Source organism: Schistocerca serialis, chromosome 1 (genome assembly GCF_023864345.2).
Source record: "Schistocerca serialis cubense isolate TAMUIC-IGC-003099 chromosome 1, iqSchSeri2.2, whole genome shotgun sequence".
NCBI lineage: Eukaryota > Metazoa > Arthropoda > Insecta > Orthoptera > Acrididae > Schistocerca > Schistocerca serialis.
The window spans coordinates 1,012,287,125-1,012,314,006 of record NC_064638.1 but is presented as its reverse complement, the minus strand read 5'-3'; the positions used below and the strand labels follow the sequence as shown (position 1 = coordinate 1,012,314,006).

The window sequence follows — 26,882 nt, the reverse complement described above, 5'->3', positions numbered from 1 at the left end:
TCTCATCAGTCAAAGGGACTGTGTCTGTGATACAATATCCACAGTCAACGTCCATCTTCAGGAGTTCTGGGAACCGGGTAAGGCCTTCGCATCGGTCCTGTCACTTGTTAGGACGATATCGTTATAGGCATGAGTCATCGACAGATGTCACCAGCTGACGTGGACCTGAGTTACAGAGCTGCACGTAGTTGTACTAGTAGGCGGCAGAGGTATTTAATGTATTTGCATAATTATAATTGTTTTATATGTGTAGTAATTAGCAGTGTGAGTGTTGTATGAATCAAGAAGAACAGAAGTAAACGAAAATTGTTTTGTTTATTCACGAAGTACCAGTTAAACTATACAGGGGATTTACTATAATTAAATGTGCAGTCAGGTTATGGTACTAATAAATCGTGAGTAGAACACAAATTAATCGGTAATTTCAGGAGGAGTGATTTTATATTTGATACTTTTCTCAATTTATTTATTTAGCAATTGCCATAGAAAGAAATGTTTCACGATGATTGGTCATGGAAGTAAAGCGCGGGTTAGCGCGGGGATAATACTGCAACCTCATTTGCTGTTTGTGATATCAGCCAATCAGAAAAATGCAGGCTCACGCCAATCAATGCTGGGAACAAAGCCTTTGGTGTGATCTAAGTAAGTCGAGGCTGAGGGTTCGAACTAGTAACATCTCACTGAAAGCAGCTCCGACGAAAGTACTGTAAAATCGCGGAAAAATGCTAATCACGAGTTCGCGAAGTAGTACAAAGTGTATTTAAATGAACGGTATAGTGGATGTTGTGTGGAATTTCGGATGAAATATCAAAATTATTGCTTTTGACTGTTAGTTAAAACCGCGTGACGTGTTGTGCGATCTAAGACTGGAACAGGTATTACGTGTAGAGCTGAGTGCACAACGTTTGAGCGAGCATTTTCATAACCAAACGATCTAGTGAACTCTATTAACTTCGGTAACGGGTGTAAATATCATGACCTGGCTAAGTGTGTGATTATGGTGTGAGTGGGAACTTTACATTGTGTAGACACTTAGTACGGACTCGCAGGTATTAACTGTGATCTTTATCGTAAAAATACACCTGAAAATTTACGTTGCCAACTGAAAACTTTTATGTCAGTACTAACCACTTCCCGTTTACCGGACAATTCTATTGTATGTTGCGACCTGCAATAGACGGTAGTGGTCTCGTATTATCTACTACAGTTTTAAGCTAGACAAATGAACATTGCTAGACATTGGCAGGGCTGTGAAAAGTTACATGCCGCGCCGCACGTGGTGCATCGGTGCCGGGAAACTACGAGGGCTATCCACAAAGTACATTACGTTTTGGAATTAAAAATAAATAAAGTATTTGAATTTTTTTATTATATACAGATGAAAGCCACACTTAAATACTACTTTTCTACATAGTTGCCATTTAAATTAAGGCACTCATCGTAGCGATGGACGAGCTTGGAAATTCCTTCGTCGTAAAATTCGGCCGCCTGCGCCTTCAACCACGTGGTTACCTCTTTTGGGACAGAAAAGGTGTGATTTTTGTGGATTTCCTGGAAAGAGGCACTACAATAAACTCTCAAAGGTATTGCCAAACTCTGCACAACCTGAGAAGAGCAATACAAAACAAGCGCCGGGGAAAGTTGGGCTCAAAGATCTTGCTGATTCACGACAACGCCCGGGCCCACACTGCAAATGCCACTCGTGAAATTCTCGAATCTTTTAAGTGGGAGTTTCCTCATCCGCCGTACAGTCCCGACCTGGCACCGAGCGACTTCCACTTATTCCCAGCAATGAAGAAGTGGTTGGCTATGCAGCGTTTTGATGACGACGCAAAGCTTCAAGAAGAGGTAACCACGTGGTTGAAGGCGCAGGCGGCCGAATTTTACGACGAAGGAATTTCCAAGCCCGTCCATCGCTACGATAAGTGCCTTAATTTAAATGGCAACTATGTAGAAAAGTAGTATTTAAGTGTGGCTTTCATCTGTATATAATAAAAAAATTTTCAAATACTTTATTTATTTTTAATTCCTAAACGTTATGTACTTTGTGGATAGCCCTCGTATAAAGCTGTAGGAACCGAATTCGTGATCGAGAGGAACAGTCAATAAGCAACTTTACAACAGTGACTGTAGGTGCGAGTGAGATATTACTGTGAAGACGAACATACGTTTTGAGATGCAACGAGGAGAGAACCTGTGGAACGGAGATTTTATAGCGAACTGGATGTTACGGGACTGAAGGCGCAGTGTAGAATTGGTCCGCTGAGCAACAGATGGCACAGTAAGCGGACAGCAAGGTGCAGCAGCTTCCATCGTAGTGGCAACGCGTGGGGGCCCTGAATCTGGTACGCCACGGAAAGAAAGACAGATTGCTGTTTTCAACACGCTGCGACGACGTCGGACGAAGAAATATAAGCTAAGTTTATATAGTGTATTATTTGCATGTGTAAACAGACTTGCTAGTATGGATGGGAATGATAACTCTGTGGTTGTGAGAGAGGGCGATGTAAGTCAGTTTGATGTGAGTGCTAGTCAGGCAAGTACTCCTGAACAAAAGCAAGTAGGGGATACCGATAATATGGAGGTATTAAGTAACGATGTGCCTCAGATATCTCCAGTTGTAAGGATGGAAGTGGAACATAATGTTCCGACCGATTCTGGTATTGGTGACAGTTTAAATCTTGACGATAGTCAGTTGAGTGATTTCAGTATTAATATTTTGTTTGATGTCAGTAGTGTTAATGTGAGTGAGGAGGCTGACAGAACAGATACCAAATTTGGTATTGTGCCTGTACAATTAGCTGAACAAAAAATTGTACAACAGGAAAACAAACCAGTAAATTTACAAGATATGTTTGCAGCTTTAATGACGAATATGAATCAAAATTTCAGTAATATTAATCAGAATTTAACTGAGGTAAAACAAAATTTTAATCAGAATTTAACTGAGGTAAAACAAAATGTTGGGAAGTTAGATCAAAATGTTGAACAACAGTCTGGTAGTATTATCAAGCTAGCTAATGATCTGAAACAGTTTAAGACTGAAATTAATGAGAAAATAGAACAGGCTGTTGAGCTGAAGAAGATGTGGAGGACGGATTTGCAGGTGTTTGATACTCATGTAAATAAGAGAATTTCTGATGCAGAAAGTAGGTGCAAAAATTCTTCAGAAAATGTAAAAAGTGAATTAACAGAGCTGTTTAGCAAGGTTGCTATTGGAAGCAAACAGAATAAGAAAAGAAGTAGGTCAAGTCAAGTCAAATCTGACGTCAGTAGAATCTATGTGTCAAACTGCACGTGGAAATTTAAATATAAAAAATTGATTCTGTGAATGAAAATTTTTGGACAGCGTTAAAGTTGTGTCTGAACGAGTTAATGCGGTTGTGAGCGGTGTAGGACAAATTACTAACAAAACTGAACAAATAACCCTTATATTAAATGAGCATGACAGTAGAGTAAACAAAGTGGAACATAATATTAGATTTGGTGCTAACGGTGTGAACTGTAGTATGGTGACGGAAATTGCTGAAGTGTCTTATATTTCAAACAGACAGTTTCTTCGTTTTGATCCAGCTGGAAATGTTCATCCGAAAGAGTTCTGGAACGATTTTGAAAATGTTTTGCCTAGTTTGTGGAGTGACTGACAGAAGATTGGTTTCGTAAGATGGAAGTTATTGGGTGAGGCTAGAATATGGGAACGACTGCAATGGAACAATATGAGACGTTAGAGCAGTTTCAAGACGCGTTTTTCAAAGAATATTGCGGCAAGCAAAAGCAAATAGAATTGCAAAACTCTTTCTGGGCTGGGGAAAAGTTCAATCCCCGGAAAGAGAATATAAAAAGATTTGCTTTAAGACAGGTGACTAATTTTTCGTATTTGACGAACAAATTAGAGCCTGAGCAAATAATTATGGGGTTAGATGGAAAGTTTCCTCTAAGCTGGAGAAATAAAATAGTTACTGCTCCTAGGGACAATGTTGATAAGTTTATTAGCTATTTGGAAAGGGTGGAGAAGCTCTTGCAGGAAGAAGAGCAGACAAATCGTAGTTTTAGGCCTCAGAATACAGTTGAGAGAGGTCAGAATGTTAATGTAAACAGAATGGGTGTTTCACATAATAGGAGAGGAAGGGGTTGGCGCTATGCTCCAATTCCAAGGACAATTGATAATGATTAGGGGCACGCTTACAGATCGCGATCGCTAATTTATGATGACAATGATTTTCAGGAGAGAGATCAGGTGGGGGTGCGAGGCAGAAATGAAGCAGAATCACAGGGCACGGGAAACTAGATCCCGTCTGTGAAGGGGCTGGCATTTGCAGAATATGTAGCAGTAATTTGAATCCGCTGGCCATACCTTTTGTATAACTTAAGAATAGAGTAACTGAAGTCCAAATTATTGACAATAGTGATACAATCGAAAGCAGTAAAGCGAAGGATGATAGAATAGGCATGCTACAAGGTGGCTATGTAGATGGGAGCAGGCAAAAGGAGCACTGTGCTTCAGGTTGTTTGGTGGGAAAAGATGTTGAAAGTGATGTAAAATCTAGCAGTGAGGGAGAAGTGTACAGTAGAGCGAATGAGGAATCTTGCCAGTGAGAAGGAGGAGATACGAATATACAGGGATTGCAGGAGCTAGATGAGAAGTGGGTAGAAGAATTATTGATGTCAGTAAATAGAGACTTAGAGGAAGCTATGGAAGCATTTCATGTCGGTGATGACCAGAATGGGGGTCACCCGAGTAAAAATAATGTAGAAGGAGAAGATGAGGTAGAAGAATTAGTGTAGAAACTAATTACTGTAGAAAAGGGAGCTGCAGATTTGCAAAAGTGTTTTAATCTATCCATAGTGGATAGGATAAAGAATGTAGGAAGGGAGAGTAGTGAAAGCAATCCTGTAGATATTTGTATAATCTCTGGGCACAAAGAAGGTTTCGAAAGACGTAAAATTGTACTCGACTTGCTTCAGAAGGATGAAGTCACTGTTAAGGAAGAAAAGAAAGTTCGACCAGTAATCAATCTGTTAGTGCAAGGGGAAGAAGTACAGTGCCTAGCTGATAGTGGCAGTGATTTCTGTGCTGTTAGTCAGCAATGGTTAGATGCTTTGCCTAATAAAAGAGAGCTAGTAATTATGCCTGTCATGGGGATCCAGATAATTGTAGCCACAGGAAAAGTGAAGAAGCATGTAAAGTATGAAGTGATGTTGCCTATCAGTATAAATGGTAACCAGTTGTATCATAACTTTCTAGTTATTGAGGGCTTAAGTATTGATATGTTAGTGGGAAGTATATAGAGGGTTTATACAATGGCGATGTACTTGAGGACAATATTATGGAAATGGAAGAGGATGTAGATGAAGACGAAATGGGAGATAAGATACTGCGTGAAGAGTTTGACAGAGCACTGAAAGACCTGAGTCGAAACAAGGCCCCGGGAGTAGACAACATTCCATTAGAACTACTGATGGCCTCGAGAGAGCCAGTCATGACAAAACTCTACCATCTGGTGAGCACGATGTATGAGACAGGCGAAATAACCTCAGACTTCAAGAAGAATATAATAATTCCAATCCCAAAGAAAGCAGGTGTTGACAGATGTGAAAATTACCGAACTATCAGTTTAATAAGTCACAGCTACAAAATACTAATGCGAATTCTTTACAGACGAATAGAAAAACTGGTAGAAGCCGACCTCGGGGAAGATCAGTTTGGATTCTGTAGAAATGTTGGAATACGTGAGGCAATACTGACCTTACGACTTATCTTAGAAGAAAGATTAAGAAAAGGCAAACCTACGTTTCTAGCATTTGTAGACTAAGAGAAAGCTTTTGACAATGTTAACTGGAATACTCTCTTTCAAATTCTGAAGGTGGCAGGGGTAAAACACAGGGAGCGAAAGGCTATTTACAATTTGTACAGAAACAAGATGGCAGTTATAAGAGTCGAGGGGCATGAAAAGGAAGCAGTGGTTGGGAAAGGAGTGAGACAGGGCTGTAGCCTTTCCCCGATGTTATTCAATCTGTATATTGAGCAAGCAGTAAAGGAAACAAAAGAAAAATTCGGAGTAGGTATTAAAATTCATGGAGAAGAAGTAAAAACATTGAGGTTCGCCGATGACATTGTAATTCTGTCAGAGACAGCAAAGGACTTGGAAGAGCAGTTGAACGGAATGGACAGTGTCTTGAAAGGAGGATATAAGATGAACATCAACAAAAGCAAAACGAGGATAATGGAATGTAGTCAAATTAAGTCGGGTGATGCTGAGGGAATTAGATTAGGAAATGAGACACTTAAAGTAGTAAAGGAGTTTTGCTATTTAGGGAGTAAAATAACCGATGATGGTCGAAGCAGAGAGGATATAAAATGTAGACTGGCAATGGCAAGGAAAGCGTTTCTCAAGAAGAGAAACTTGTTAACATCGAGTATAGATTTCAGTGTCAGGAAGTCGTTTCTGAAAGTATTTGTATGGAGTGTAACCATGTATGGAAGTGAAACATGGACAATAAATAGTTTGGACAGGAAGAGAATAGAAGCTTTCGAAATGTGGTGCTACAGAAGAATGCTGAAGATTAGATGGGTAGATCACATAACTAATGAGGAGGTATTGAGTAAGATTGGGGAGAAGAGGAGTTTGTGGCACAACTTGACTAGAAGAAGGGATCGGTTGGTAGGACATGTTTTGAGGCATCGAGGGATCACAAATTTAGCATTGGAGGGCACCGTGGAGGGTAAAAATCGTAGAGGGAGACCAAGAGATGAATACACTAAGCAGATTCAGAAGGATGTAGGTTGCAGTAGGTACTGGGAGATGAAGAAGCTTGCACAGGATAGAGTAGCATGGAGAGCTGCATCAAACCAGTCTCAGGACTGAAGACCACAACAACAACAGTGGGAATTGATTTCTTAATTAAGTTCAAGGGGAGGCTGGACGTTGAAAATGAGTATAAGCCTGGAAGTGAGAGGGAAAAACATTGTAGTGCCTTTCTCTAACAAGGGAACCTCCCCATCGCACCCTCCTCAGATTTAGATATAAGTTGGCACAGTGGATAGGCCTTGAAAAACTGAACACAGATCAATTGAGAAAACAGGAAGGAGTTGTGTGGAACTGTGAAAAAATAAGCAAAATATACAAACTGAGCAGTTCAAGGGAACATAGGCAACATTAAGGACGGTGCACACGCCGGAGCGCCGTGGTCTCGTGGTAACGTGAGCAGCTGCGGAACGAAAGGTCCTTAGTTCAAATCTTCCATCGAATGAAAAGTTTAATTTTTTATTTTCAGTTTATGCGACAAACTCTTATGTTTTCATCACTTTTTTGGGAGTGATTATCACATCCACAAGAAAACGTAAATCGGGCAAGGTAGAAGAATCTTTTTACCCTTTCGCCAAGTGTACAAGTTAGGTGGGTCGACAACATATTCCTGTCATGTGACGCACATGCCGTCACCAGTGTCGCATAGAATATATCAGATGTGTTTTCCTGTGGAGGAATCGGTTGACCTATGACATTGCGATCAAATGTTTTCTGTTCCCATTGGAGAGACACGTCATTTCATCTACTAATAGCACGGTTTTGCGATGCGGTCGCAAAACACAGACACTAAACTTATTACAGTGAACAGAGATGTCAATGAATGAACGGACAGATAATAACTATGCAAAAATAAAGAATGTAAAATTTTCAGTGAAGGAAAGACTAGAACCAAGGACCTCTCGTTCAGCAGCTGCTCACGCTACCATGGGACCACGGCGCTCCTACACTCACTCTCTCCAATATGTTGCTTATGTGACCATGGACCACTAAGTTTGTATATTTGGCTTATTTTTTCACAATTCCACACATCTTCTTCCTGTTTTCTCAATTGATCTGTGTTCAGTTTATCAAGGCCTTTCCACTGTGCCAACTTATAATTAAATCTGAGGGGGGTGCCATGGGGAGGTTCCCTTGTAAGAAAAGAAAGCTTACAAAGAGGGAAGGTGAGCAGATTTCGATTAGATATTGTAGGATGAGAACAGATCTGGAAGGGTATAACGAATATGGTGAAGAAGTGGAGGTAGATCCTGATGAAATGCTCTTAGTAGAGAATAAAATAGAGTTGAGAAAGTTAGAGTAATGAGACAGGCGGATATAATTTGAAAAATAAAATGATGCGTTATGGTGAGGTGTTGTCATGTTGTATAGGAAGGTATACGTTTTGAAGTAGTAGTGAGAGAAGAAACAGAGATGACTAATTATAGTATATAATAAAAGGGCTCAGATTAATGAGGACTAAGGGCATAACTTGTTGTAGAAGGGATTGTTATCCTGTTGGAAAATGGTAAAGGAATTCTGGAGTGTAGTTACAAAAGTTGATGTTTGGAAAAAAAAAGTGTTGGTTAGCATTTGATTACTAATGGATAGCGAGTAAGATGATTTGCATGAAGATGCATGGTCATAATGGAAAATGAATCTATCCCAAAAATGACATGAAATTTACCGGAGGTGACTAATAAAATAAACCGATAGAGATGACAACCAAAATATTACTAATACTAATGCTACCAGGTGTGAAAGGTAAGAGTGAATGGGCGTATATAATGGATTTTGTAACTAGTTATATGAATTTGAATTTAATATCTTATATGATTTTGAAGTCATGCTCAAGTTTTGAATTTGGTCTATTATTTGCTATTGTAAAAGACTTCTTCAAAAATTTTTAAAGAAGAATTCATAAAGTTAAGCGTATTTATGGAAACTGGTAAAAGCTGTCATAAAGACTGCCGTAGTTGTCAAGTTTTGAGAAAAGATTTAGTGGATAGCGAATAATCAGAATTTAACCTAATTAAGTGATTTCAGTGTATGCCTTCAATAGCAACGCATAATTTTGCTAAAGTAGTTAAACACTTTAATAGAAAATGCAAATTTTCTTGCAGTTTAAGAGTTAAATGTTCTGTTAATTTGCTTTGGATAATTAAAATATAATTAATTAAAGAGTATAGCATAGGAAGAACAATTTTATACTATGTGTTGAGACAGTTAGGTATATTAGTAGTCCTAGACGAAACTATGTTTTGTAGGTAAAAACCACTGTACAATAAGGACTGGCCTGAGAGTGGACCAATGTGCAATGTTATGGACGCCAACCAACAAAGGGGTTGTGACATGCTAAGAGAAAAATCGTGAGGTAGAAGACACTTATGCAGTGCAACGTGTAAGGTAGGAGTGATTTCAAAATTACACCAGGACACCAATCAAAGTGCGGTTGGAGATTCAATGAAATATTCAGTTCATGTAAATCAGAGGAAGTAAAAGGCGAAAAGTTAATTGTAATGGACAAGAACCATTTTATGTAAATTCATAATTTGTGGAAAGTTTGGTTTTGAAGGAAAAAATTAATTAGTTCAGTTGTAAAGTTTCGTAAAAAATTCCTAAAAAAAAGTTTTGTAAAATATTAGACTTAGTTAGGCTAGTATGCCAAGTCCGAAGTAAGAATTCTGTAACTTAGATTAGTAGTTTTCAAATTCCACATTTGTTTTGAGAGTAAGGAGACAGTCGCGATGTAGTGAAATTATAAAAAGTTGTTTTCAACAATTTTAATAATTACAGGGGGTGTGAGGCGTAGCGCCTTTGCATCGCTCCTGTCACTTGTTAGGACGATATCGTTATAGGCATGAGTCATCGACAGATGTCACCAGCTGACATGGACCTGAGTTACAGAGCTGCACGTAGTTGTACTAGTAGGCGGCAGAGGTCACCAGTTGACGGACAGTGCTAGCAGTCGTAGTCAAAACAAATTATAATTGTTTTATATGTGTAGTAATTAGCAGTGTGAGTGTTGCATGAGTGAAGAAGAACAGAAGTAAACGAAAATCGTTTTCTTTATTCACGAAGACCAGTTAAACTATACAGGGGATTTACTATAATTAAATGTGTAGTAAGGTTATGGTACTAATAAATCGTGAGTAGAACACAAATTAATCGGTAATTTCAGAAGGAGTGATTTTATATTTGATACTTTTCTCAATTTATTTATTTAGCAATTGCCATAGAAAGAAATGTTTCACGATGATTGGTCATGGAAGTAAAGCGCTGGTTAGCGCGGAGATAATACTGCAACCTGATTTGCTGTTTGTGATATCAGCCAATCAGAAAAATGCAGGCTCACGCCAATCAATGCTGGGAACAAAGCCTTTGGTGTGATCTAAGTAAGTCGGGGCTGAGGGTTCGAACTAGTAACATCTCACTGAAAGCAGCTCCGACGAAAGTACTGTAAAATCGCGGAAAAATGCTAATCACGAGTTCGCGAAGTAGTACAAAGTGTATTTAAATGAACGGTATAGTGGATGTTGTGTGGAATTTCGGATGGAATATCAAAATTATTGCTTTTGACTGTTAGTTAAAACCGCGTGGCGTGTTGTGCGATCTAAGACTGGAACAGGTATTACGTGTAGAGCTGAGTGCACAACGTTTGAGCGAGCATTTTCATAACTAAACGATCTGTGTAAATATCATAAAGTGGCTACGTGTGTGATTGTGGTGTGAGTGGGAACCTTACCTTGTGTAGACACTTAGTGCGGACTTGGCAGTATTAACTGTGATCTTTATCGTAAAAATACACCTGAAAATTTACATTGCCAAGTTAAAACTTTTATTCCAGTACTAGCCACATCCCGTTTACCGGAAAATTCTATGTATGTTGCGACCTGCAATAGCAGTAGTGGTCTAGTGTTTTCTACTACAGCTTTTAGCTAGACAAATGAACATTGCTAGACATTGGCAGGGCGGTGAAAAGTAACGTGCCGCGCCGCACGGGTGATGCAAAACTTTTTTTGGTGTGTGTGCAATATGAACAGCACTACAGTATGAGTTCTACATTACGGAATATTAAGATATTGATGTCGAAGTATGGGCTAATATTCCTGATTGCCAAATGGGTCAATCAACAAGGTATGGAACGTATGCGTTCAAGAAGAAGAACTGCACCAGAACAACCTCGAGAACGAGTTCAGCAATGAAACATTTAGACGGAAAGCTCATTGAACTTTGTAATTTGAGAGAGATGCTGATGACATGCAATAGGATGCTAATGAGGAGGCTGATTAATGATGTAACATGTTTATTTATAGCGCAATATTTTTAACATTGCATCAAAGCAATTAGTCATAGGAACCCAAATTAATGATGAAACGTTTTTATTTAGAGTGCAGAGTTCTTTAAATTGTGTAAAAACACTTAGTCACACTAACACTAATAGTAGTGCGAAAGATCGAGCGCTGCCAAGCCACGCAGTATCATTTGCCAGTAGTCAAATATAGGGGTGAACTTTGATGTAACAAATTGCATAGTCAGTAGTCGTGAGCAGTTCCAAGATTCCTGATTACCATTGTAACAGTTCAGGAGGAGAGGGTACGTGATTGTGAGTCTTACTTTTAATTTCGTTCCACTCTTCTTGCTTCTTTGCTTTTCTGTTTTTTCTGTCAATATAGCTTTAGTTCACAATGTTATACACTCCTGGAAATTGAAATAAGAACACCGTGAATTCATTGTCCCAGGAAGGGGAAACTTTATTGACACATTCCTGGGGTCAGATACATCACATGATCACACTGACAGAACCACAGGCACATAGACACAGGCAGCAGAGCATGCACAATGTCGGCACTAGTACAGTGTATATCCACCTTTCGCAGCAATGCAGGCTGCTATTCTCCCATGGAGACGATCGTAGAGATGCTGGATGTAGTCCTGTGGAACGGCTTGCCATGCCATTTCCACCTGGCGCCTCAGTTGGACCAGCGTTCGTGCTGGACGTGCAGACCGCGTGAGACGACGCTTCATCCAGTCCCAAACATGCTCAATGGGGGACAGATCCGGAGATCTTGCTGGCCAGGGTAGTTGACTTACACCTTCTAGAGCACGTTGGGTGGCACGGGATACATGCGGACGTGCATTGTCCTGTTAGAACAGCAAGTTCCCTTGCCGGTCTAGGAATGGTAGAACGATGGGTTCGATGACGGTTTGGATGTACCGTGCACTATTCAGTGTCCCCTCGACGATCACCAGTGGTGTACGGCCAGTGTAGGAGATCGCTCCCCACACCATGATGCCGGGTGTTGGCCCTGTGTGCCTCGGTCGTATGCAGTCCTGATTGTGGCGCTCACCTGCACGGCGCCAAACACGCATACGACCATCATTGGCACCAAGGCAGAAGCGACTCTCATCGCTGAAGACGACACGTCTCCATTCGTCCCTCCATTCACGCCTGTCGCGACACCACTGGAGGCGGGCTGCACGATGTTGGGGCGTGAGCGGAAGACGGCCTAACGGTGTGCGGGACCGTAGCCCAGCTTCATGGAGACGGTTGCGAATGGTCCTCGCCGATACCCCAGGAGCAACAGTGTCCCTAATTTGCTGGGAAGTGGCGGTGCGGTCCCCTACGGCACTGCGTAGGATCCTACGGTCTTGGCGTGCATCCGTGCGTCGCTGCGGTCCGGTCCCAGGTCGACGGGCACGTGCACCTTCCGCCGACCACTGGCGACAACATCGATGTACTGTGGAGACCTCACGCCCCACGTGTTGAGCAATTCGGCGGTACGTCCACCCGGCCTCCCGCATGCCCACTATACGGCCTCGCTCAAAGTCCGTCAACTGCACATACGGTTCACGTCCACGCTGTCGCGGCATGCTACCAGTGTTAAAGACTGCGATGGAGCTCCGTATGCCACGGCAAACTGGCTGACACTGACGGCGGCGGTGCACAAATGCTGCGCAGCTAGCGCCATTCGACGGCCAACACCGCGGTTCCTGGTGTGTCCGCTGTGCCGTGCGTGTGATCATTGCTTGTACAGCCCTCTCGCAGTGTCAGGAGCAAGTATGGTGGGTCTGACACACCGGTGTCAATGTGTTCTTTTTTCCATTTCCAGGAGTGTATATTTAATGGCAAACTAAAATGCATAGAATGTATCGACCCGGTTTAGAGCCACAAGACTGTGGCGTCAGATGTGCAGCAATAGATAAAATAATAAAAAAAATAGGTAAACAAATAAACAGGCATTGAATCAGCTACCAGAAGTTATGGTTTTGTGGAAAATAATAAGTCCAACAATTCGTGCTCCACTAACAGTATACACAACTAATTTCAGATCATAAAGAGGCATATGATGAAACAGATGGCAAATTCTGAAAACTCGATCGCCGACTGTTCTGCACATTCTCGTGCATAATAAAGGCAGCCTTGTCATTCTTGAAGTTTTCCTCTCGGAGAAATGATATCATCATTTTCAGGCGTGCATCCGGCACATTAGCAATTCCTCTCGCGTTATTCCGGTTATGGATCTCACCGCCATGCTCAGCATTAGTCGGCGACTGAGTTCCGATTTCAAAAGGTAACTGTTTATACACCATCCACAACCACTTGATTCAGTGCTATATTGTGGATAAAAATGCACACGCGTCACAGGTGACACAATCGACAGAGTGTTACCGATCACAGATAAAATTTATGTGTCGAAGTTGAGAATATTGCCAAGCGCCGATTGTAATTATACATTGTTCATTAGATTAACGAACAGACGGATACGTGACGCTGTCCAGTCTCACATTAACAGTTACCAACTGTGTTCAGAAGGATGCCCTAAAGGCTCTCTTTGCAGTCCCGAATTCTGGGATGTAAACTTAGAGCCACTTCTGGATAAATTACAAACCAGTCAGGAATTACTTGGAATGTAGACGACACTGAGGTGATAAAAGTCATTGGGTAGCAATATGCATACATTCAGATTGTAATATTAGTATCTGTATGGATAGCTTAAATAAACTTACATTCGATAATCTAACCATGCAGGCTCATAAAAGCCATAAAATTTGTGTAAAAATTTCTTAGATCGTCGCTGAGCAGCGACCACCTGATATTACAAAGAATACTTTACGCTCCACGGCGCGGAATACGAATTGTTCATAAATTGTATCGATAGATATATTTTGTGTTTCTTATTTTTTGACAGCTGAAGAATTGTAATCCTCTTCTTTTACCAGAGTCGTGATATTCTTCAAAGACGGCGGACGCGTATATGGCGTGGTCCGCAATCACTGAATAGTTATTATAAAATATTACTATAGTTCAGTGCTATGTAAGAATTTATGTGTGCATCTAAGATGAAATATCAAAGATGTTAAACGACTCTACTTAAGGAAACAGCCAGAAAGATAGAAAATTGAAATTTAACGGAGCCTGTTGTTAGCAATACTGACAAAGGTAATTAAGTAAGTTATTGTGCTCTCAAATGCAGTAGTTCCTGCTTATTACTTAGAGTATTTCTGTGCTATCAATCTCCAATTAATAGCAACAGAAATAACGGTGTTTTTATAGTTTTCATACAGCTACCAGGGACCGACTGCATGTCGGCAAACGTCAAAGTTAAGGCAGAAGGCGCACTGCTATTTACCTTGTTTGTGATATAAATCCAACTTCTTTTAATTTCCAGCTCTTGTCTGGCCCCTTAGGCTTCTCTGTCCGTAGTTGCTATGTCTCAAATCCGGTCATGATCGAACATGATAACGACACAAATCAATTAAGTGTCAATGCAAACTCTGTTCTTGATCTTGAGAACGCTACGCCTTCTGCAAACGATTTCAGGTGAAATATAAACTATCACTTACAGTACTTAAGTTTTTTGAAAAGTCTTTGTTCTTCCAGCCAAGAAGTGGTGCAAAACTCACAACAGATTTCTGATTCTTCACAAGAGAATAATATTTTTATCAAAATATAAATATCTTTAAAAAAAAAAAAAAAAACACAACAAGATGCCAGTGGCATCGGGTACGCAACGTATAAAAGGGCAGTGCATTGGCGAAGCTGTCATTTATGCTCAAGTGATCCACGTGGAAAGGTTTGAAATGTGATTATGCTGAACTGCTCAACATGCCGAGCAACGAAAACTCGCCAATGGAGGACAGCGACAGCAATAGAGGCTGTCATTTGTACTCGTGTGATCCATATGACGTGATTATAGCCGCACGACGGTAACTAACGGACTTTCAACGCGAAATGATAGTTGAAGCTAGACACCTGAGACCTTTAGTTTCGGAAATAGTAGGGAATCCAATATTCCGAGATCCACAGTATCAAGAGTACGCCAAGAATACGAAATGTCAGGCATTACATCTCACCATGGACGATGCATGGACAATTCACTAACCGATCGAGAGCAGAGGCGTCCTATAGAGTTGTCCTTGCTAATAGATAAGCAACACTGCGTGAAATAACAGCAGAAATCAATGTGGGACGTACGACGAATCCATCCGTTAGGATAGTGTGCGAAATTTCGCGTTAATGGGCCATGGCAGCAGACGTGCCTTTGCTAACAGCCTGACACCGCGTGCACGTCTCTTCTGGACTCGTGACCATATCGATTGTTGTCTTATATAGGCGTTTCCGACCGCAGCGACGTGTTCTTCCTGTTTCAATATCTTTTTTGTGGTGGTAAGTTCCTATGGGACCAAACTGCTGTGGTCATCGGTCTCTAGGCTTATACACTACTGACTCTAACTTAAACTAACTTACACGAAGGACAACAGACATACCCATACCCGAGGGAGGACTCAAACCTCCGACGGGGGGAGCCGCGCGAACAGTGGCAAGGCCCCTCAGACCGCGCCTCTATCCCGCGCGGTTTACATGTCTCTGTATTTGAATACGATGTCTACACCATTTTCTTTGGCGCTTCAGTGTGATACTAATTACAGACGAAGGAATGTATGATGCCACAATCTCAAATTTCGACGTCCCACCGCCTAAACTATGCATTAGAGACTAGTGGTTCCCGCTTGAAAATTATGTCGCCACACACGATATATTAAATGTTGCCGATATTGTTTTCTTTCCCTCTATCTCTATGTCTCTCTCTCTATATGCCCTATAGATGTTAAATGTTACTGGTGTTTTGGTCAAGAAAATGGAGGTCCGGTAGTAGAAACAGAGACACTCCAGCGAGTACATGTTAACCCTTTCAGACTCGATTTTTTTTCTGCAGATTGAAATTTTCTTAATGCGCATATGCTCTTAGGTTTTTTTAAATGAATTTATAAGCATCAGTTATACAAATTTATGCTCTCTTTCTGAAAATATGCTTTGTACACATTTATGTACATTTCGTCTTAATAGAGACTGAAACCACTGTAGACAAAACGTATTATTTACATTGTGCAGCTCACCTCAGTTCACATACAAAACTTCTCTTATTTACATAACCCCGCAGTGTGGTTTAACACTCCAAGAAGCCATTTTCCGTACAGCTGTTCACATTCCATGCTGATGTATAGGCTGTGGAATGTCGTGCAGGCTGTGCTGACGTCCAGTGCAGAAAACACAGACTGTATGGAAGGGACCCTTCCGATCTTACTGCTCTAACTGGCGGTGTAGTTGCATAATTCCACACAAAATCTACCAGAACTCCTAAGTGGCGGCAGTAAATATAGCGTTAAAATAAATCAGGAACAAAATCTGTAAACCCCGCTGGCACACCAACTACTGGCAGACATTTATCAGCCGAGCAGTACAGGTACCGGGGGCAGGTCTCCTCACACTGAGAAGCTGGAAGGAATCAACTCACAGGGGAACCAGGTGCCCCGCAGGTGTACGGCGCAGGAGTACGCCTTGGCGTTGTAGTAGGTGCGCCCGTCGGAGGCGCAGAAGAGCGGCCGGTCGATGACCGCGGGCAGGCGGTCCGCCGCCTCGCACGGGTCCTCGCCTCGCTCCACGGGCCGGTCACACGATCCCTCGTGAAGCATTTCCACAACTGCAGACACAAAGCACACCTCTGATTATCCATACGACCAAGTGGTATTTTATATGATATTAGATAACAACAAAATGCTGTCTCAGCCCCCTACATAGACTGCTTCCGATTTACACTGCCTGACGAAAAAACTGAAAATTCTTTACGAGATGGCCGTATGTCAATGTAACGTCTTTGACGTACACACCATCTGTGGATAAGTAAATTTACTAGACTTGCAATTTACTGTGAGAGTTAGAAGAGCCACCGCAATGGGCGTGGTTCGTGCTTAACGTTGTTACCGTATCTGACAGGCTATATAAGGGGAGTGAACAGCATCACTTGCTGAGTTAACACTGTGAGTGACACCAGTATGCTGCATACTCGTGTAAAATAGCGTTTTAACCATCTGACAGAGTTTGAATGGAGACTCATTGTGTATCTCCATTTGGCCAGCTGCTCGAATCGTGCAATATCCAAATTTTTTGAGGCATTCGGGTACAACAGTAGCTCGATGTTGAACTGCGTACTCGTCATCAACGTTCTGGTCGACCATGTCTGACCACCACAACGGAAGAACGCACTGAAAACATACTGAACTCTTCAAGTCTGCACCTGCCTACCGACAGCAAATAATGGACTCCTTGCAACATTACGTGCCACGCTGCACAATTGGCTCGAGACTAATAGCAGCCACACTAGGAAATGACCTTCTAATGTGTACGCTGCCATTCACATCACAAAACAAACGGCTGCTTTTGGAGTGATACCGTGACCGGGAAACGTGGATTGATGTTGAACGGCGTCGCATTGTGTTCAACGACGAATCGCGGTTCTGCACGACCTCAGATGACCGTTGATGGGATGTATGACGACGAGGTTGGGAGAGGTCCCATTCCTCAGTGTTTTGGATAAGCACAGTTTTCTTGTTCATGGTGTAGGGAGCCATAGGGCATGACTACGGATCACGGATGGTAGTGACTGAGGGCAGTCTGATGGCGCAACAATACGTCAAGGAAATCCTGCGTCCTCATGTGTTACTTCTTACGTGACAGTATAGTGGTTCCATTTTTCAGCAAGACAACGCTCGTCCACTCGTGGAACGTGCCTCAGTGAATTGTCCGCGTGATGTTGAGATACGCCCACCGCCAGTAAGATTCCCAGATTCATCTGAAGCAACTGGTATCAACCAGCCCAGACATCGACTCCGTCCCAGTGCTAGTATTCCGGATATCAAAGACCACTTATCACAAATGTGGGACAACTTGCCTCAGAAGAGGATTTAACGGTTTTCTGAAACCAACTGAAACGATGCATAGATCCAGAGCAGATGGGGTGAATAAGTGGGGCTCAAATCGCCAAGTTCTTTGTAAGTTTGACTCCATTTTGCAAACACTGAAATAACATTACATACTCATTCAAACTGTGAGGGATCATTCTATTTCCTTCTTCCTTATGCGTGCTCCACTTTTTTGTGAGGCAGCGTAAACATCCTGCGACCTCGGCATTTACAGCATTGTGCCCAAACCGTGAAAAGCTGCAGACAGCACAATTACTGAAACTGAAAGGTACGTCTTGAAAGGCTCGCCCAAGCTGTAAGCTATTTTATTTTTGCGAACCATTCTCAAGCACTGCCCACTACGTGTTTCACACCTTTTTGTACATCTATAGTTAGCAGTACTTAATATCCATTATACAATAAAACAAATCTGTACTAAGCATAAATACCAAACATACGACACGACGTTGCGGACTTCAGCTCCATAAATACTGTAAGAACCTAACGCAGCACCACCCGTGGTAATCTTACGAATGCACATTGACTGCATGCAGTATCAGAAACAGCGGGCTGCAAAGGTATGGGATATCGTGTAACCCCCTCCTGCCGCAGTTGATGGCTTGTGCGATAAACTCGTTAGGTAACAATTAATTTGCGTCCATGGAGTCGTCGTGGCAGCATCTCTTGTAATCTCTTTTCAGTTTACAAGCTGCCTCATATCGAATAAAAAACACGAGCTTTCGATATCTCCGCCATTGTCAGGAGTAAAAACCGCTGACTGACGAGACGAACGCAGCTTTCCGCTTATATAGTCACGACTGCAGCATCTGGAACCAGTCAGAGAAGGCCAAAGAGACGCATGCGCGGAAGGTGGGTTGCGGCGCAGCTCTCAGCAGCTCCAGTCCGCTGCTGGACGGAGTGACGTCAGGGAGTACGAGGGGTTGGCGCTACGTTTGAAAGTGTCGCTCCCGCCTCCCTAGCTACGTCAGGTATTCGTCTCTGCATTCGCTCGATATACAGAGCTCGACCCCATGCCCTACTAAGGGTGTACGCTGGACTCTACTTAAGATGTTGCAGATTTTTTTCTAATTTCGGATGCCTCCCTTCACAAAATGATGACGCGTGAGCCAAGACTCTTGTCTTTTTCAGATTGTATTTTATATCCGTTTGTCAGGAAATGATGAGCTATGGCCGAATTCTCACGTTACCTTTGGTTAATATGTCGATAGTCCTCAGTAATGTTCAAGCTATTTGATTTACATAGATACTGACTCATTCGCAAGCGACACCGTACACACCATTCACTCGAACAGCTATGTCATCTTTAATAGGACGTATCACATCTCGTATTTTGGGGGTGAACCGAAACATTGGTCTCAGTCCATGTCTCTGCAGCACACGTCCTAAGCTGCTGCTCGTTGCCCCGCAGCGTGGCAGGAACGCAGCCGGTCTGTCGTCTTCTGCCGATTCACAAGGCGTCCGTCATCAGTGGCACCTGACAGCTCCTGCCGTTCTCCTTCGCTGTAAACTTTCTCCCCGAACACGCGTTTCAATCGCTGCAGTTCAGACCCTAATTGGTCGTTATCGAAAATAATCTTTGGTCTGTGTACCCACTTTCTTGTATACTTGGTGGTCACACCTACTAGGATTCAAGTGCCGATCTGCGTGCGTTTGTTTCCCGTACACTGAATGACCAAGCCGGCCTCCTGCCCTCCAAGAACGGTAGCTTATCATCCTTCTCCATGTGTATAGTAAGTTTAATGTTGGGATGGACACTGTTCATACCATCAACGAAATGTGTATTTTCACCATGATGCCATATCAGGAAGGTGTCATCAACATGCCGGAGGAAGCAAGATGGACTCAACGTTGCAGAGTTCAGAGCCTGCTCCCCGAAGTGTTCCATGAAGACATTCACTACTGCCAGAGACCAGTAGTGATCCTATTGTGTGCCATTCGCCATCTCATAATATTCGTTGTACAGGATGTATGCAGCCGTTTGGACATGACGGAAGAACTTGACGATCCCTCACGGAAAATGTTGGGCCGAAGAATCCAGCGTGTGTTGCACTGGCACCCTCGTAAAAAGCGACATAACTTCTCGACTAACCATTACGTTATTTCGGCCTGTCGTCATTTTCTTGAGTATGTCAACAAATGTGTGCGAATTCACATGATGTTCACAGCGTCTCAGCTTGGGTGCTAATAACCCTGTCAGTCTGTAGGTGGGCGAACTGTTTGCACTAACAATGAGCGCAAGAGGGACATTTTCCTTGCGTATCTTCTTCAGTCCATGAACCCTTGGAGGTCTGGTGGCACGAGGCATTAATGTCATAACTACTTTGCCTGGTAAGCTAGAGTCTTTTTATAACTTATCTGTCTTTCTGCCAGCCGGCCGCGGTGGCCTAGCGGTTCTGGCGCTGCAGTCCGGAACCGCGGGACTGCTACGGTTGCAGGTTCGAATCCTGCCTCGGGCATGGGTGTGTGTGATGTCCTTAGGTTAGGTAGGTTTAAGTAGTTCTAAGTTCTAGGGGACTTATGACCTAAGATGTTGAGTCCCATAGTGCTCAGAGCCATTTGAACCATTTGTCTTTCTGCCAATGGCTAAGTCGAATCACGACTGAGTATCTGGTACGTATCATCTTCTAATAAAGGTAGCAATTGTAGTGTTCAGAACCACTGTGACTTATACTTTGTCGGGTAGCAAGACAATCAAGTCTTTGTTCTTATGTAACAAGCGTAAACCAATTAGTTGAGTGGAAGGCTGGCTCGTTCATTCATTGTAGAGGAAAGCAGCGCACACTTCTCGGTACTTGAACCCGAATAACTTTCACCACCTCGTGCGCAAGAAAGCGGTCTTGTACACACTAGTACAAAGAGCAAAGATTATTTCAATGACGACCACCTACAGTCTAAATTGCAGCATTTGAGACACGTGCTCACGGAGAATGGTTACAGCGATGGAGACATCCCAACCGCTTTCAGGTGCCACCAGTAAAGCACGCTGTGTGACGCGGCGTTTCTGCCGTACTGTGGGGCAACGAGCAGCAAGTTACGACGTGTACTGGATTGACAAGGACTAAGACCAGTGTTCCTTCCCTCTCTCCCCCACCCCCCAAATGTGTGGTGCGCCCTGTTAAAAACTAAAGACGAGATAGCTCTTCGAGAGCGAATGCAGCACTATCTACACTCATGCTCATAAATTAAGGATAATTACAGAATGTGGCGCCTCACAACGTGGCGCTCCACAAAACTGGCGCTAATAGCATAGGCACATAGGGAACACACACGACACAGATAAGTCCACGGTATTGGTGATAAGTTGTGAAAACCGTCCCGAAACACATGTGCTACAAAACACCACTGTTTCCTGCGCATGTACCCCGACATCAATATATCAATATGAGATATGATCACTATGTACACGTACACAGGCCGCACAACGGGTTGGCATACTCTGGATCAGGTGGTCGAGCAGCTGCTGGGGTACAGCCTCGCATTCTTGCCCAGTGCCTGTCGGAGCTCCTGAAGTGTTCTAGGTGTTTGAGACGTGCAGCGATACGTCGGCCGAGAGCATCCCAGACGTGCTCGATGGGGTTTAGGTCTGGAGAACAGCCAGGCCACTCCATTCGCCTGATATCTTCTGTTTCAAGGTACTTGTCACGATGGCAGCTCGGTGGGGCCGTGCGTTATCATCCATCACGAGGAAGGTGGGACCCACCGCACTTCTGATAATGCGGATATACTGGTGCAAAATGAAGTCCCGATACACCTGACCTGTTACAGTTCCTCTGTCAAAGACATGCAGGGGTGTACGTGCACCAATCATAATCCCACCCCACACCATCAAACCACGACCTTTCAAGGACATTAAAGGGTTGGTATCTGGTTCTTGGTTCACGCCAGATTGAAACCCGGCGAGAATCACTGTTCAGACTATACCTGGACTCGTCCGTGAACATAACCTGGGACCACTGTTCCAATGACCATTTACTGTGTTCTTGACACCAGGCTTTGTGGGCTCTCCTGGGACCAGGGGTCAGTGGAATGCACCTTGCAGGTCTCCGGGCGAATAAACCATGTCTGTCCAGTCGTCTGTAGACTGTGTGTCTGGAGACAACTGTTCCAGTGGCTGCCGTAAGGTCCTGAGCAAAGCTACCTGCAGTACTCCGTGGCCCTCTGTGGGCAATGATGGTGAGGTATCGGTCTTCTTGTGGTGTTGTACACTGTGGACGTCCCGTACTGTAGCGCCTGGAGACGTTTCCTGTCTGTTGGAATCGTTGCCATAATCTTGAGATCACACTTTGTGGCACACGGAAGGCCCGTGCTACGACCTGCTGTTTGACCAGCCTCATAACACCGTCAATATGTGTTCTTTGAGCCATTTTCAACACACAGTCACCATTAGCACTTCTGAAAACGTCTGCACACTTACTCGCAGCACCGTACTCTGACATGCACCAACACACCTCTGCGTATGTGGACTGCTGCCAGCGCCACCGTGCGATAACCGCAGGTCAAATGCACTGCATGGTCATACCCCGAGCTGATTTAAATCCACAAACCGCCCACCGGAGCGTTGTTTCACCATGTATCAGCATTATCCTTAATTTATGAGCATGAGTGTATACAGGCTGTTACAAAAAGGTACGGCCAAGCTTTCAGGAAACATTCCTCACACACAAATAAAGAAAATATGTTATGTGGACATGTGTCCGGAAACGCTTAATTTCCATGTCAGAGCTCATTTTAGTTTCGTCAGTATGTTCTTCCACCTACGCTCAATGGAGCACGTTATCATGATTTCATACGGGATACTCCACCTGTGCTGCTACAACATGTGCCTTTACAAGTACGACACAACATTTGGATCATGTACGATGGAGCTGCTGCACATTTCAGTCGAAGTGTTCGTACGCTTCTCAACAACAGATTCGGTGACCCATGGATTGGTAGAGGCGGACCAGTTCCATGGCCTCCACGCTCTCCTGACCTCAGCCCTCTTCACTTTCATTTATGGGGGCATTTTAAAGCTCTTGTCTACGCAACCCCGGTACCAAATGTAGAGACTCTTCGTGCTCGTATTGTGGACGGCTGTGATACAATACGCCATTCTCCAGGTCTACATCAGCGCATCAGGGATTCCATGCGACGGAGGGTGGGTGCATGTATCCTCGCTAACGGAGGACATTTTGAACATTTCCTGTAACAAAGTGTTTGAAGTCACGCTGGTACGTTCTGTTGCTGTGTGTTTGGTTCAAATGGCTCTGAGCACTATGGGACCTAACATCTGTGGGCATCAGTCCCCTAGAACTTAGAACTACTTAAACCTAACTAACCTAAGGACATCACACACATCCATGCCCGAGGCAGGATTCGAACCTGCGACCGTAGCAGTCGCGCGATTCCTGACTGAGCGCCTAGAACTGCTAGACCACCGCTGCCGGGTGCTGTGTGTTTCCATTCCATGATTAATGTGATTTTAAGAGAAGTAATAAAATGAGCTCTAACGTGGAAAGTAAGCGTTTCCGGACACATGTCCACATAACATATTTTCTTTCTTTGTGTGTGAGGAATCTTTCCTGAAAGTTTGGCCATACCTTTTTGTAACACCCTGTATAGGTCAAACAGTTTGGATTTTTCTGAACGTTTCACTGAGAAGTAAGAAAACTTGAGAACGCAAACAGATAAGCATTGTTGAAAAAGTGCGTAAAATACAATATAATATGGAAACACGACAGCCTTGGCTCACGCATCATCGTCTTGAGATGCTTTTATAAAGGAGGTAGTTTAGATTAGAATCAACAGCAACAACTGATACAGAGACCAGGAGTACACACCTAATAGGGCGTGGGTAAGGACTTAACATATTGAGCGAAAGTAAAGATTGATGCCTGACGCTTCTAAAGAGGCGGGAGCGGCAGTTTCAAACTTGGCGCCGGCCCCTCTCGCCACGTGACGTCTCTGCTCCTGCAGCAGACTGGTGGTGCTGTGAGCTGCGCAGTTATTCTTCTGCGCATGTCTCACTTCGGCCGTCTCCAGTTCCAGATGCCGCAATCGTATCCATATAATCAGAAAACCGTTCCAGCCCCGACTGTCAGTGATTTTTATTCCTGACGGCGACAGTCGAATGCTCCAGTGTTTTATTCAATATGACGCTACTTTTAAATCGCGAATAGTTTATTCCACAATTATTTTGAGTTTTACTTTTCTTTCATCATGTTGTCTTTTTTTCTGTAATATATATCTGCCTACTCACACTGTAGGAGTTGTTTCCAATACATTCTGCGACAATAGAGTTCTTAAGGAAAATAGTTTTAAAAGCTATAATGTGTTAGTTTCACTTTCGTTTGTATTCCAAGTAGTGTTTCTTTTTCATATTAGACTGCTATGATAGCGAGAAGCGTTAAAACTGCCTTCTGGTCGAACCCATTTCAGGCTAAGTCTGCCTAAATCATTTCACCCGAATTTCGGATTGTCTCCATTTAATTTCCCGCGGATAATTTTCTGCTCCACGTCTTTTCTCAGTCTGCCAAAAGCAGTTCAGTGTAAGTAATCAAATACGACATTAAGTACACAGTCAACTCTTAGGAACTCTCTATTTCGCATCTGATGCACGACCATGACTTCAATTTAGCTGATTAACAAACAATCCTCACTTGATCTTCTCCACAATACAGTCCAATATTTGCTGCAGGAATTTGTTGAAAGGAATATTATTTGTCGAGGTTAGCAGAAAATTTCAATGATTGCATTTGTTTCAAAGGATGGCTAGCGTATTTTACAGATTATCAAAGAGGACTGACGTACAACAACAACTGGTTTAATGTAGTTACCGTCTGTGTTACAGTAATATACTCGGGCAATCGATTTGTTTGCAGGAGACTGTTTACGGCTTTCTGTAATGTTCTGAAGCTGTGTGTACTTTAACGATGCTCGCCGTGTCGTACATTGTTTGCTGTGAGGCAACTCACAACTTCATTACTGATATCTGATGTTTGTTCTCTTGTTTACCTGTGGGAACGTAAATATTAATAGGGACACAGAGAATTAATATCGGCTGGAGTGAACTTACAGAAAGTTTCAAATATCTTTGAGCCCCTGCACAGCATTTTCACGAGATCAAATTTTCAAATCCGCTGTTTCCTTATTTCTCTCCCGGGAAACTACTTGCCTTCAGAGCATCCAAACGACACAATCTTAAAAATAGCGCTGCCGGATGTAATATAAAACTGTGCGCAATGGTACTAGGATTTGAACTGTCGTCCTCCCGGATGGAAGTTCATGTGATAACCACTGCACCATTGCACTCCGTGTAAATATGGGCAACAGTCGAGGTCAGTCCTTAAAGGAGAGGCACTGGATGCGATAATTATGAAGCCGCACCAACGAATATACCTCTTAAATGCAATGCAAAAATTGATGAATGATCTTTATCTCGACGATTAGAGAACCGCAAGGTCATTGCAGGCATAAATCCGCGTACTTTTACGAAGGGAAACCCAAAAATAGGACGCTATAAAATCGCAGTGCACGTAGTCGTAAACTAAACAACCTAGAGACACATATGAGTGGGACTGTGAAGGACTTCATTAATTATGTACTTTGGGAGTGCAATAGACAGCAATAGTTACATATTACGAAATGAAATTTGGCCAGGCTCCAGCAGTCCACTATGGTATATACATAACTAATTAAAAATAGGTTTCTCTTGAAGAATTTAGAACGCTACTAAGAAAAAAAAAAGAATGTCCATCACATGATCCAGAAATTCTTCCACTGTAGAGGTATGTGCCCAATCAGGTTTGACAGAAATTGCAACTACGAAAAAGAATTGGCCGTAAAATTCTTTATCATATTTAATAAACAATTTGTGGTCTCGACAGGTACGGAAACGAGACTATCCTGGAGTGCTAAACGCAGACCTTAGTTAGTTAGTCAGTTACTTTCATGTTCCATGGATAATTTGCACGATAAATCATAATCTACACCTACATGGTTACTCTGTAATTTACACTTAAGTGTCTGGCAGAGGGTTCATCGAACCATTTTCATACTACTTCTCTACCATTCCACTCTCGAATGGCGCGTGGGAACACGCAACACCTAAGTTATCTACTTTTATGTCACTCATGCTAACAGCTGTTCTGGTTTCGAATTATGGAATATTTACTTCGTCTTCTTTCGGGAAGGAATTATGGAAAACTGTATTTAGTAACTCCGCTTTAGTGGCACCATCATCGGTAACATTTCCATCGCTATCGCGCAGTGACGGTATTAACTGTTATTTGCCACTGATGTACTTTACATACGACCAGAATCTCTTTGGGTTTTCTACCATATTTTGAGACAATGTTTCATTGTGGAAACCATTAAAAGCATCTCGCATTGACGTCCGCACTAAATTTCGAGCTGCCGTGAAACTTAGTCAGTCTTGAGGATTTTGCGTTCTTCTGAATTTGGCATGCTTTTTTCGTTGCTCCCGCAACAGAGGTCTGACGTGTTTTGTGTACCATGGTACATCAGTCCCACCTCTTATTAACTTATGCGGTATGAATCTATCTACTGCTGTCGATACTGTATCTTTGAATTTGAGCCATATCTGGTCTACACTTACATAATTAGCTTGGAAGGAATGGAGATTCTCGCTTAGGAAGGCACCAAGCGAATTTTTATCTTCAGTTTTAAATAGATATATTTTGCCTTTATTTTTAGTAGTTTTGGTTAATATGGTTTTGAGCCTCGTTACAATGACCTTGTGTTCACTAATCCCTGTACCTTTCATGACGCACTCTGTTATATCAGGATTATTTATGAGTAAGAGGTCAAGTGTGTTTTCGCAACCATTTACAA

The 26,882-nt window shown here is 42.8% G+C and overlaps 1 protein-coding gene across 1 annotated transcript in view; it reads right to left on the bottom strand.

Annotated features, from left to right (window-relative positions):
• Positions 1-26,882, bottom strand: part of LOC126454983 (serine protease inhibitor dipetalogastin-like) — a 289,557-nt gene that overhangs the window by 16,777 nt on the left and 245,898 nt on the right. Inside the window, exon 7 of the mRNA XM_050091141.1 lies at positions 16,586-16,771. Coding sequence (XP_049947098.1) covers positions 16,586-16,771 — 186 coding nt within the window. The remainder of the gene's footprint in view (positions 1-16,585; positions 16,772-26,882) is intronic.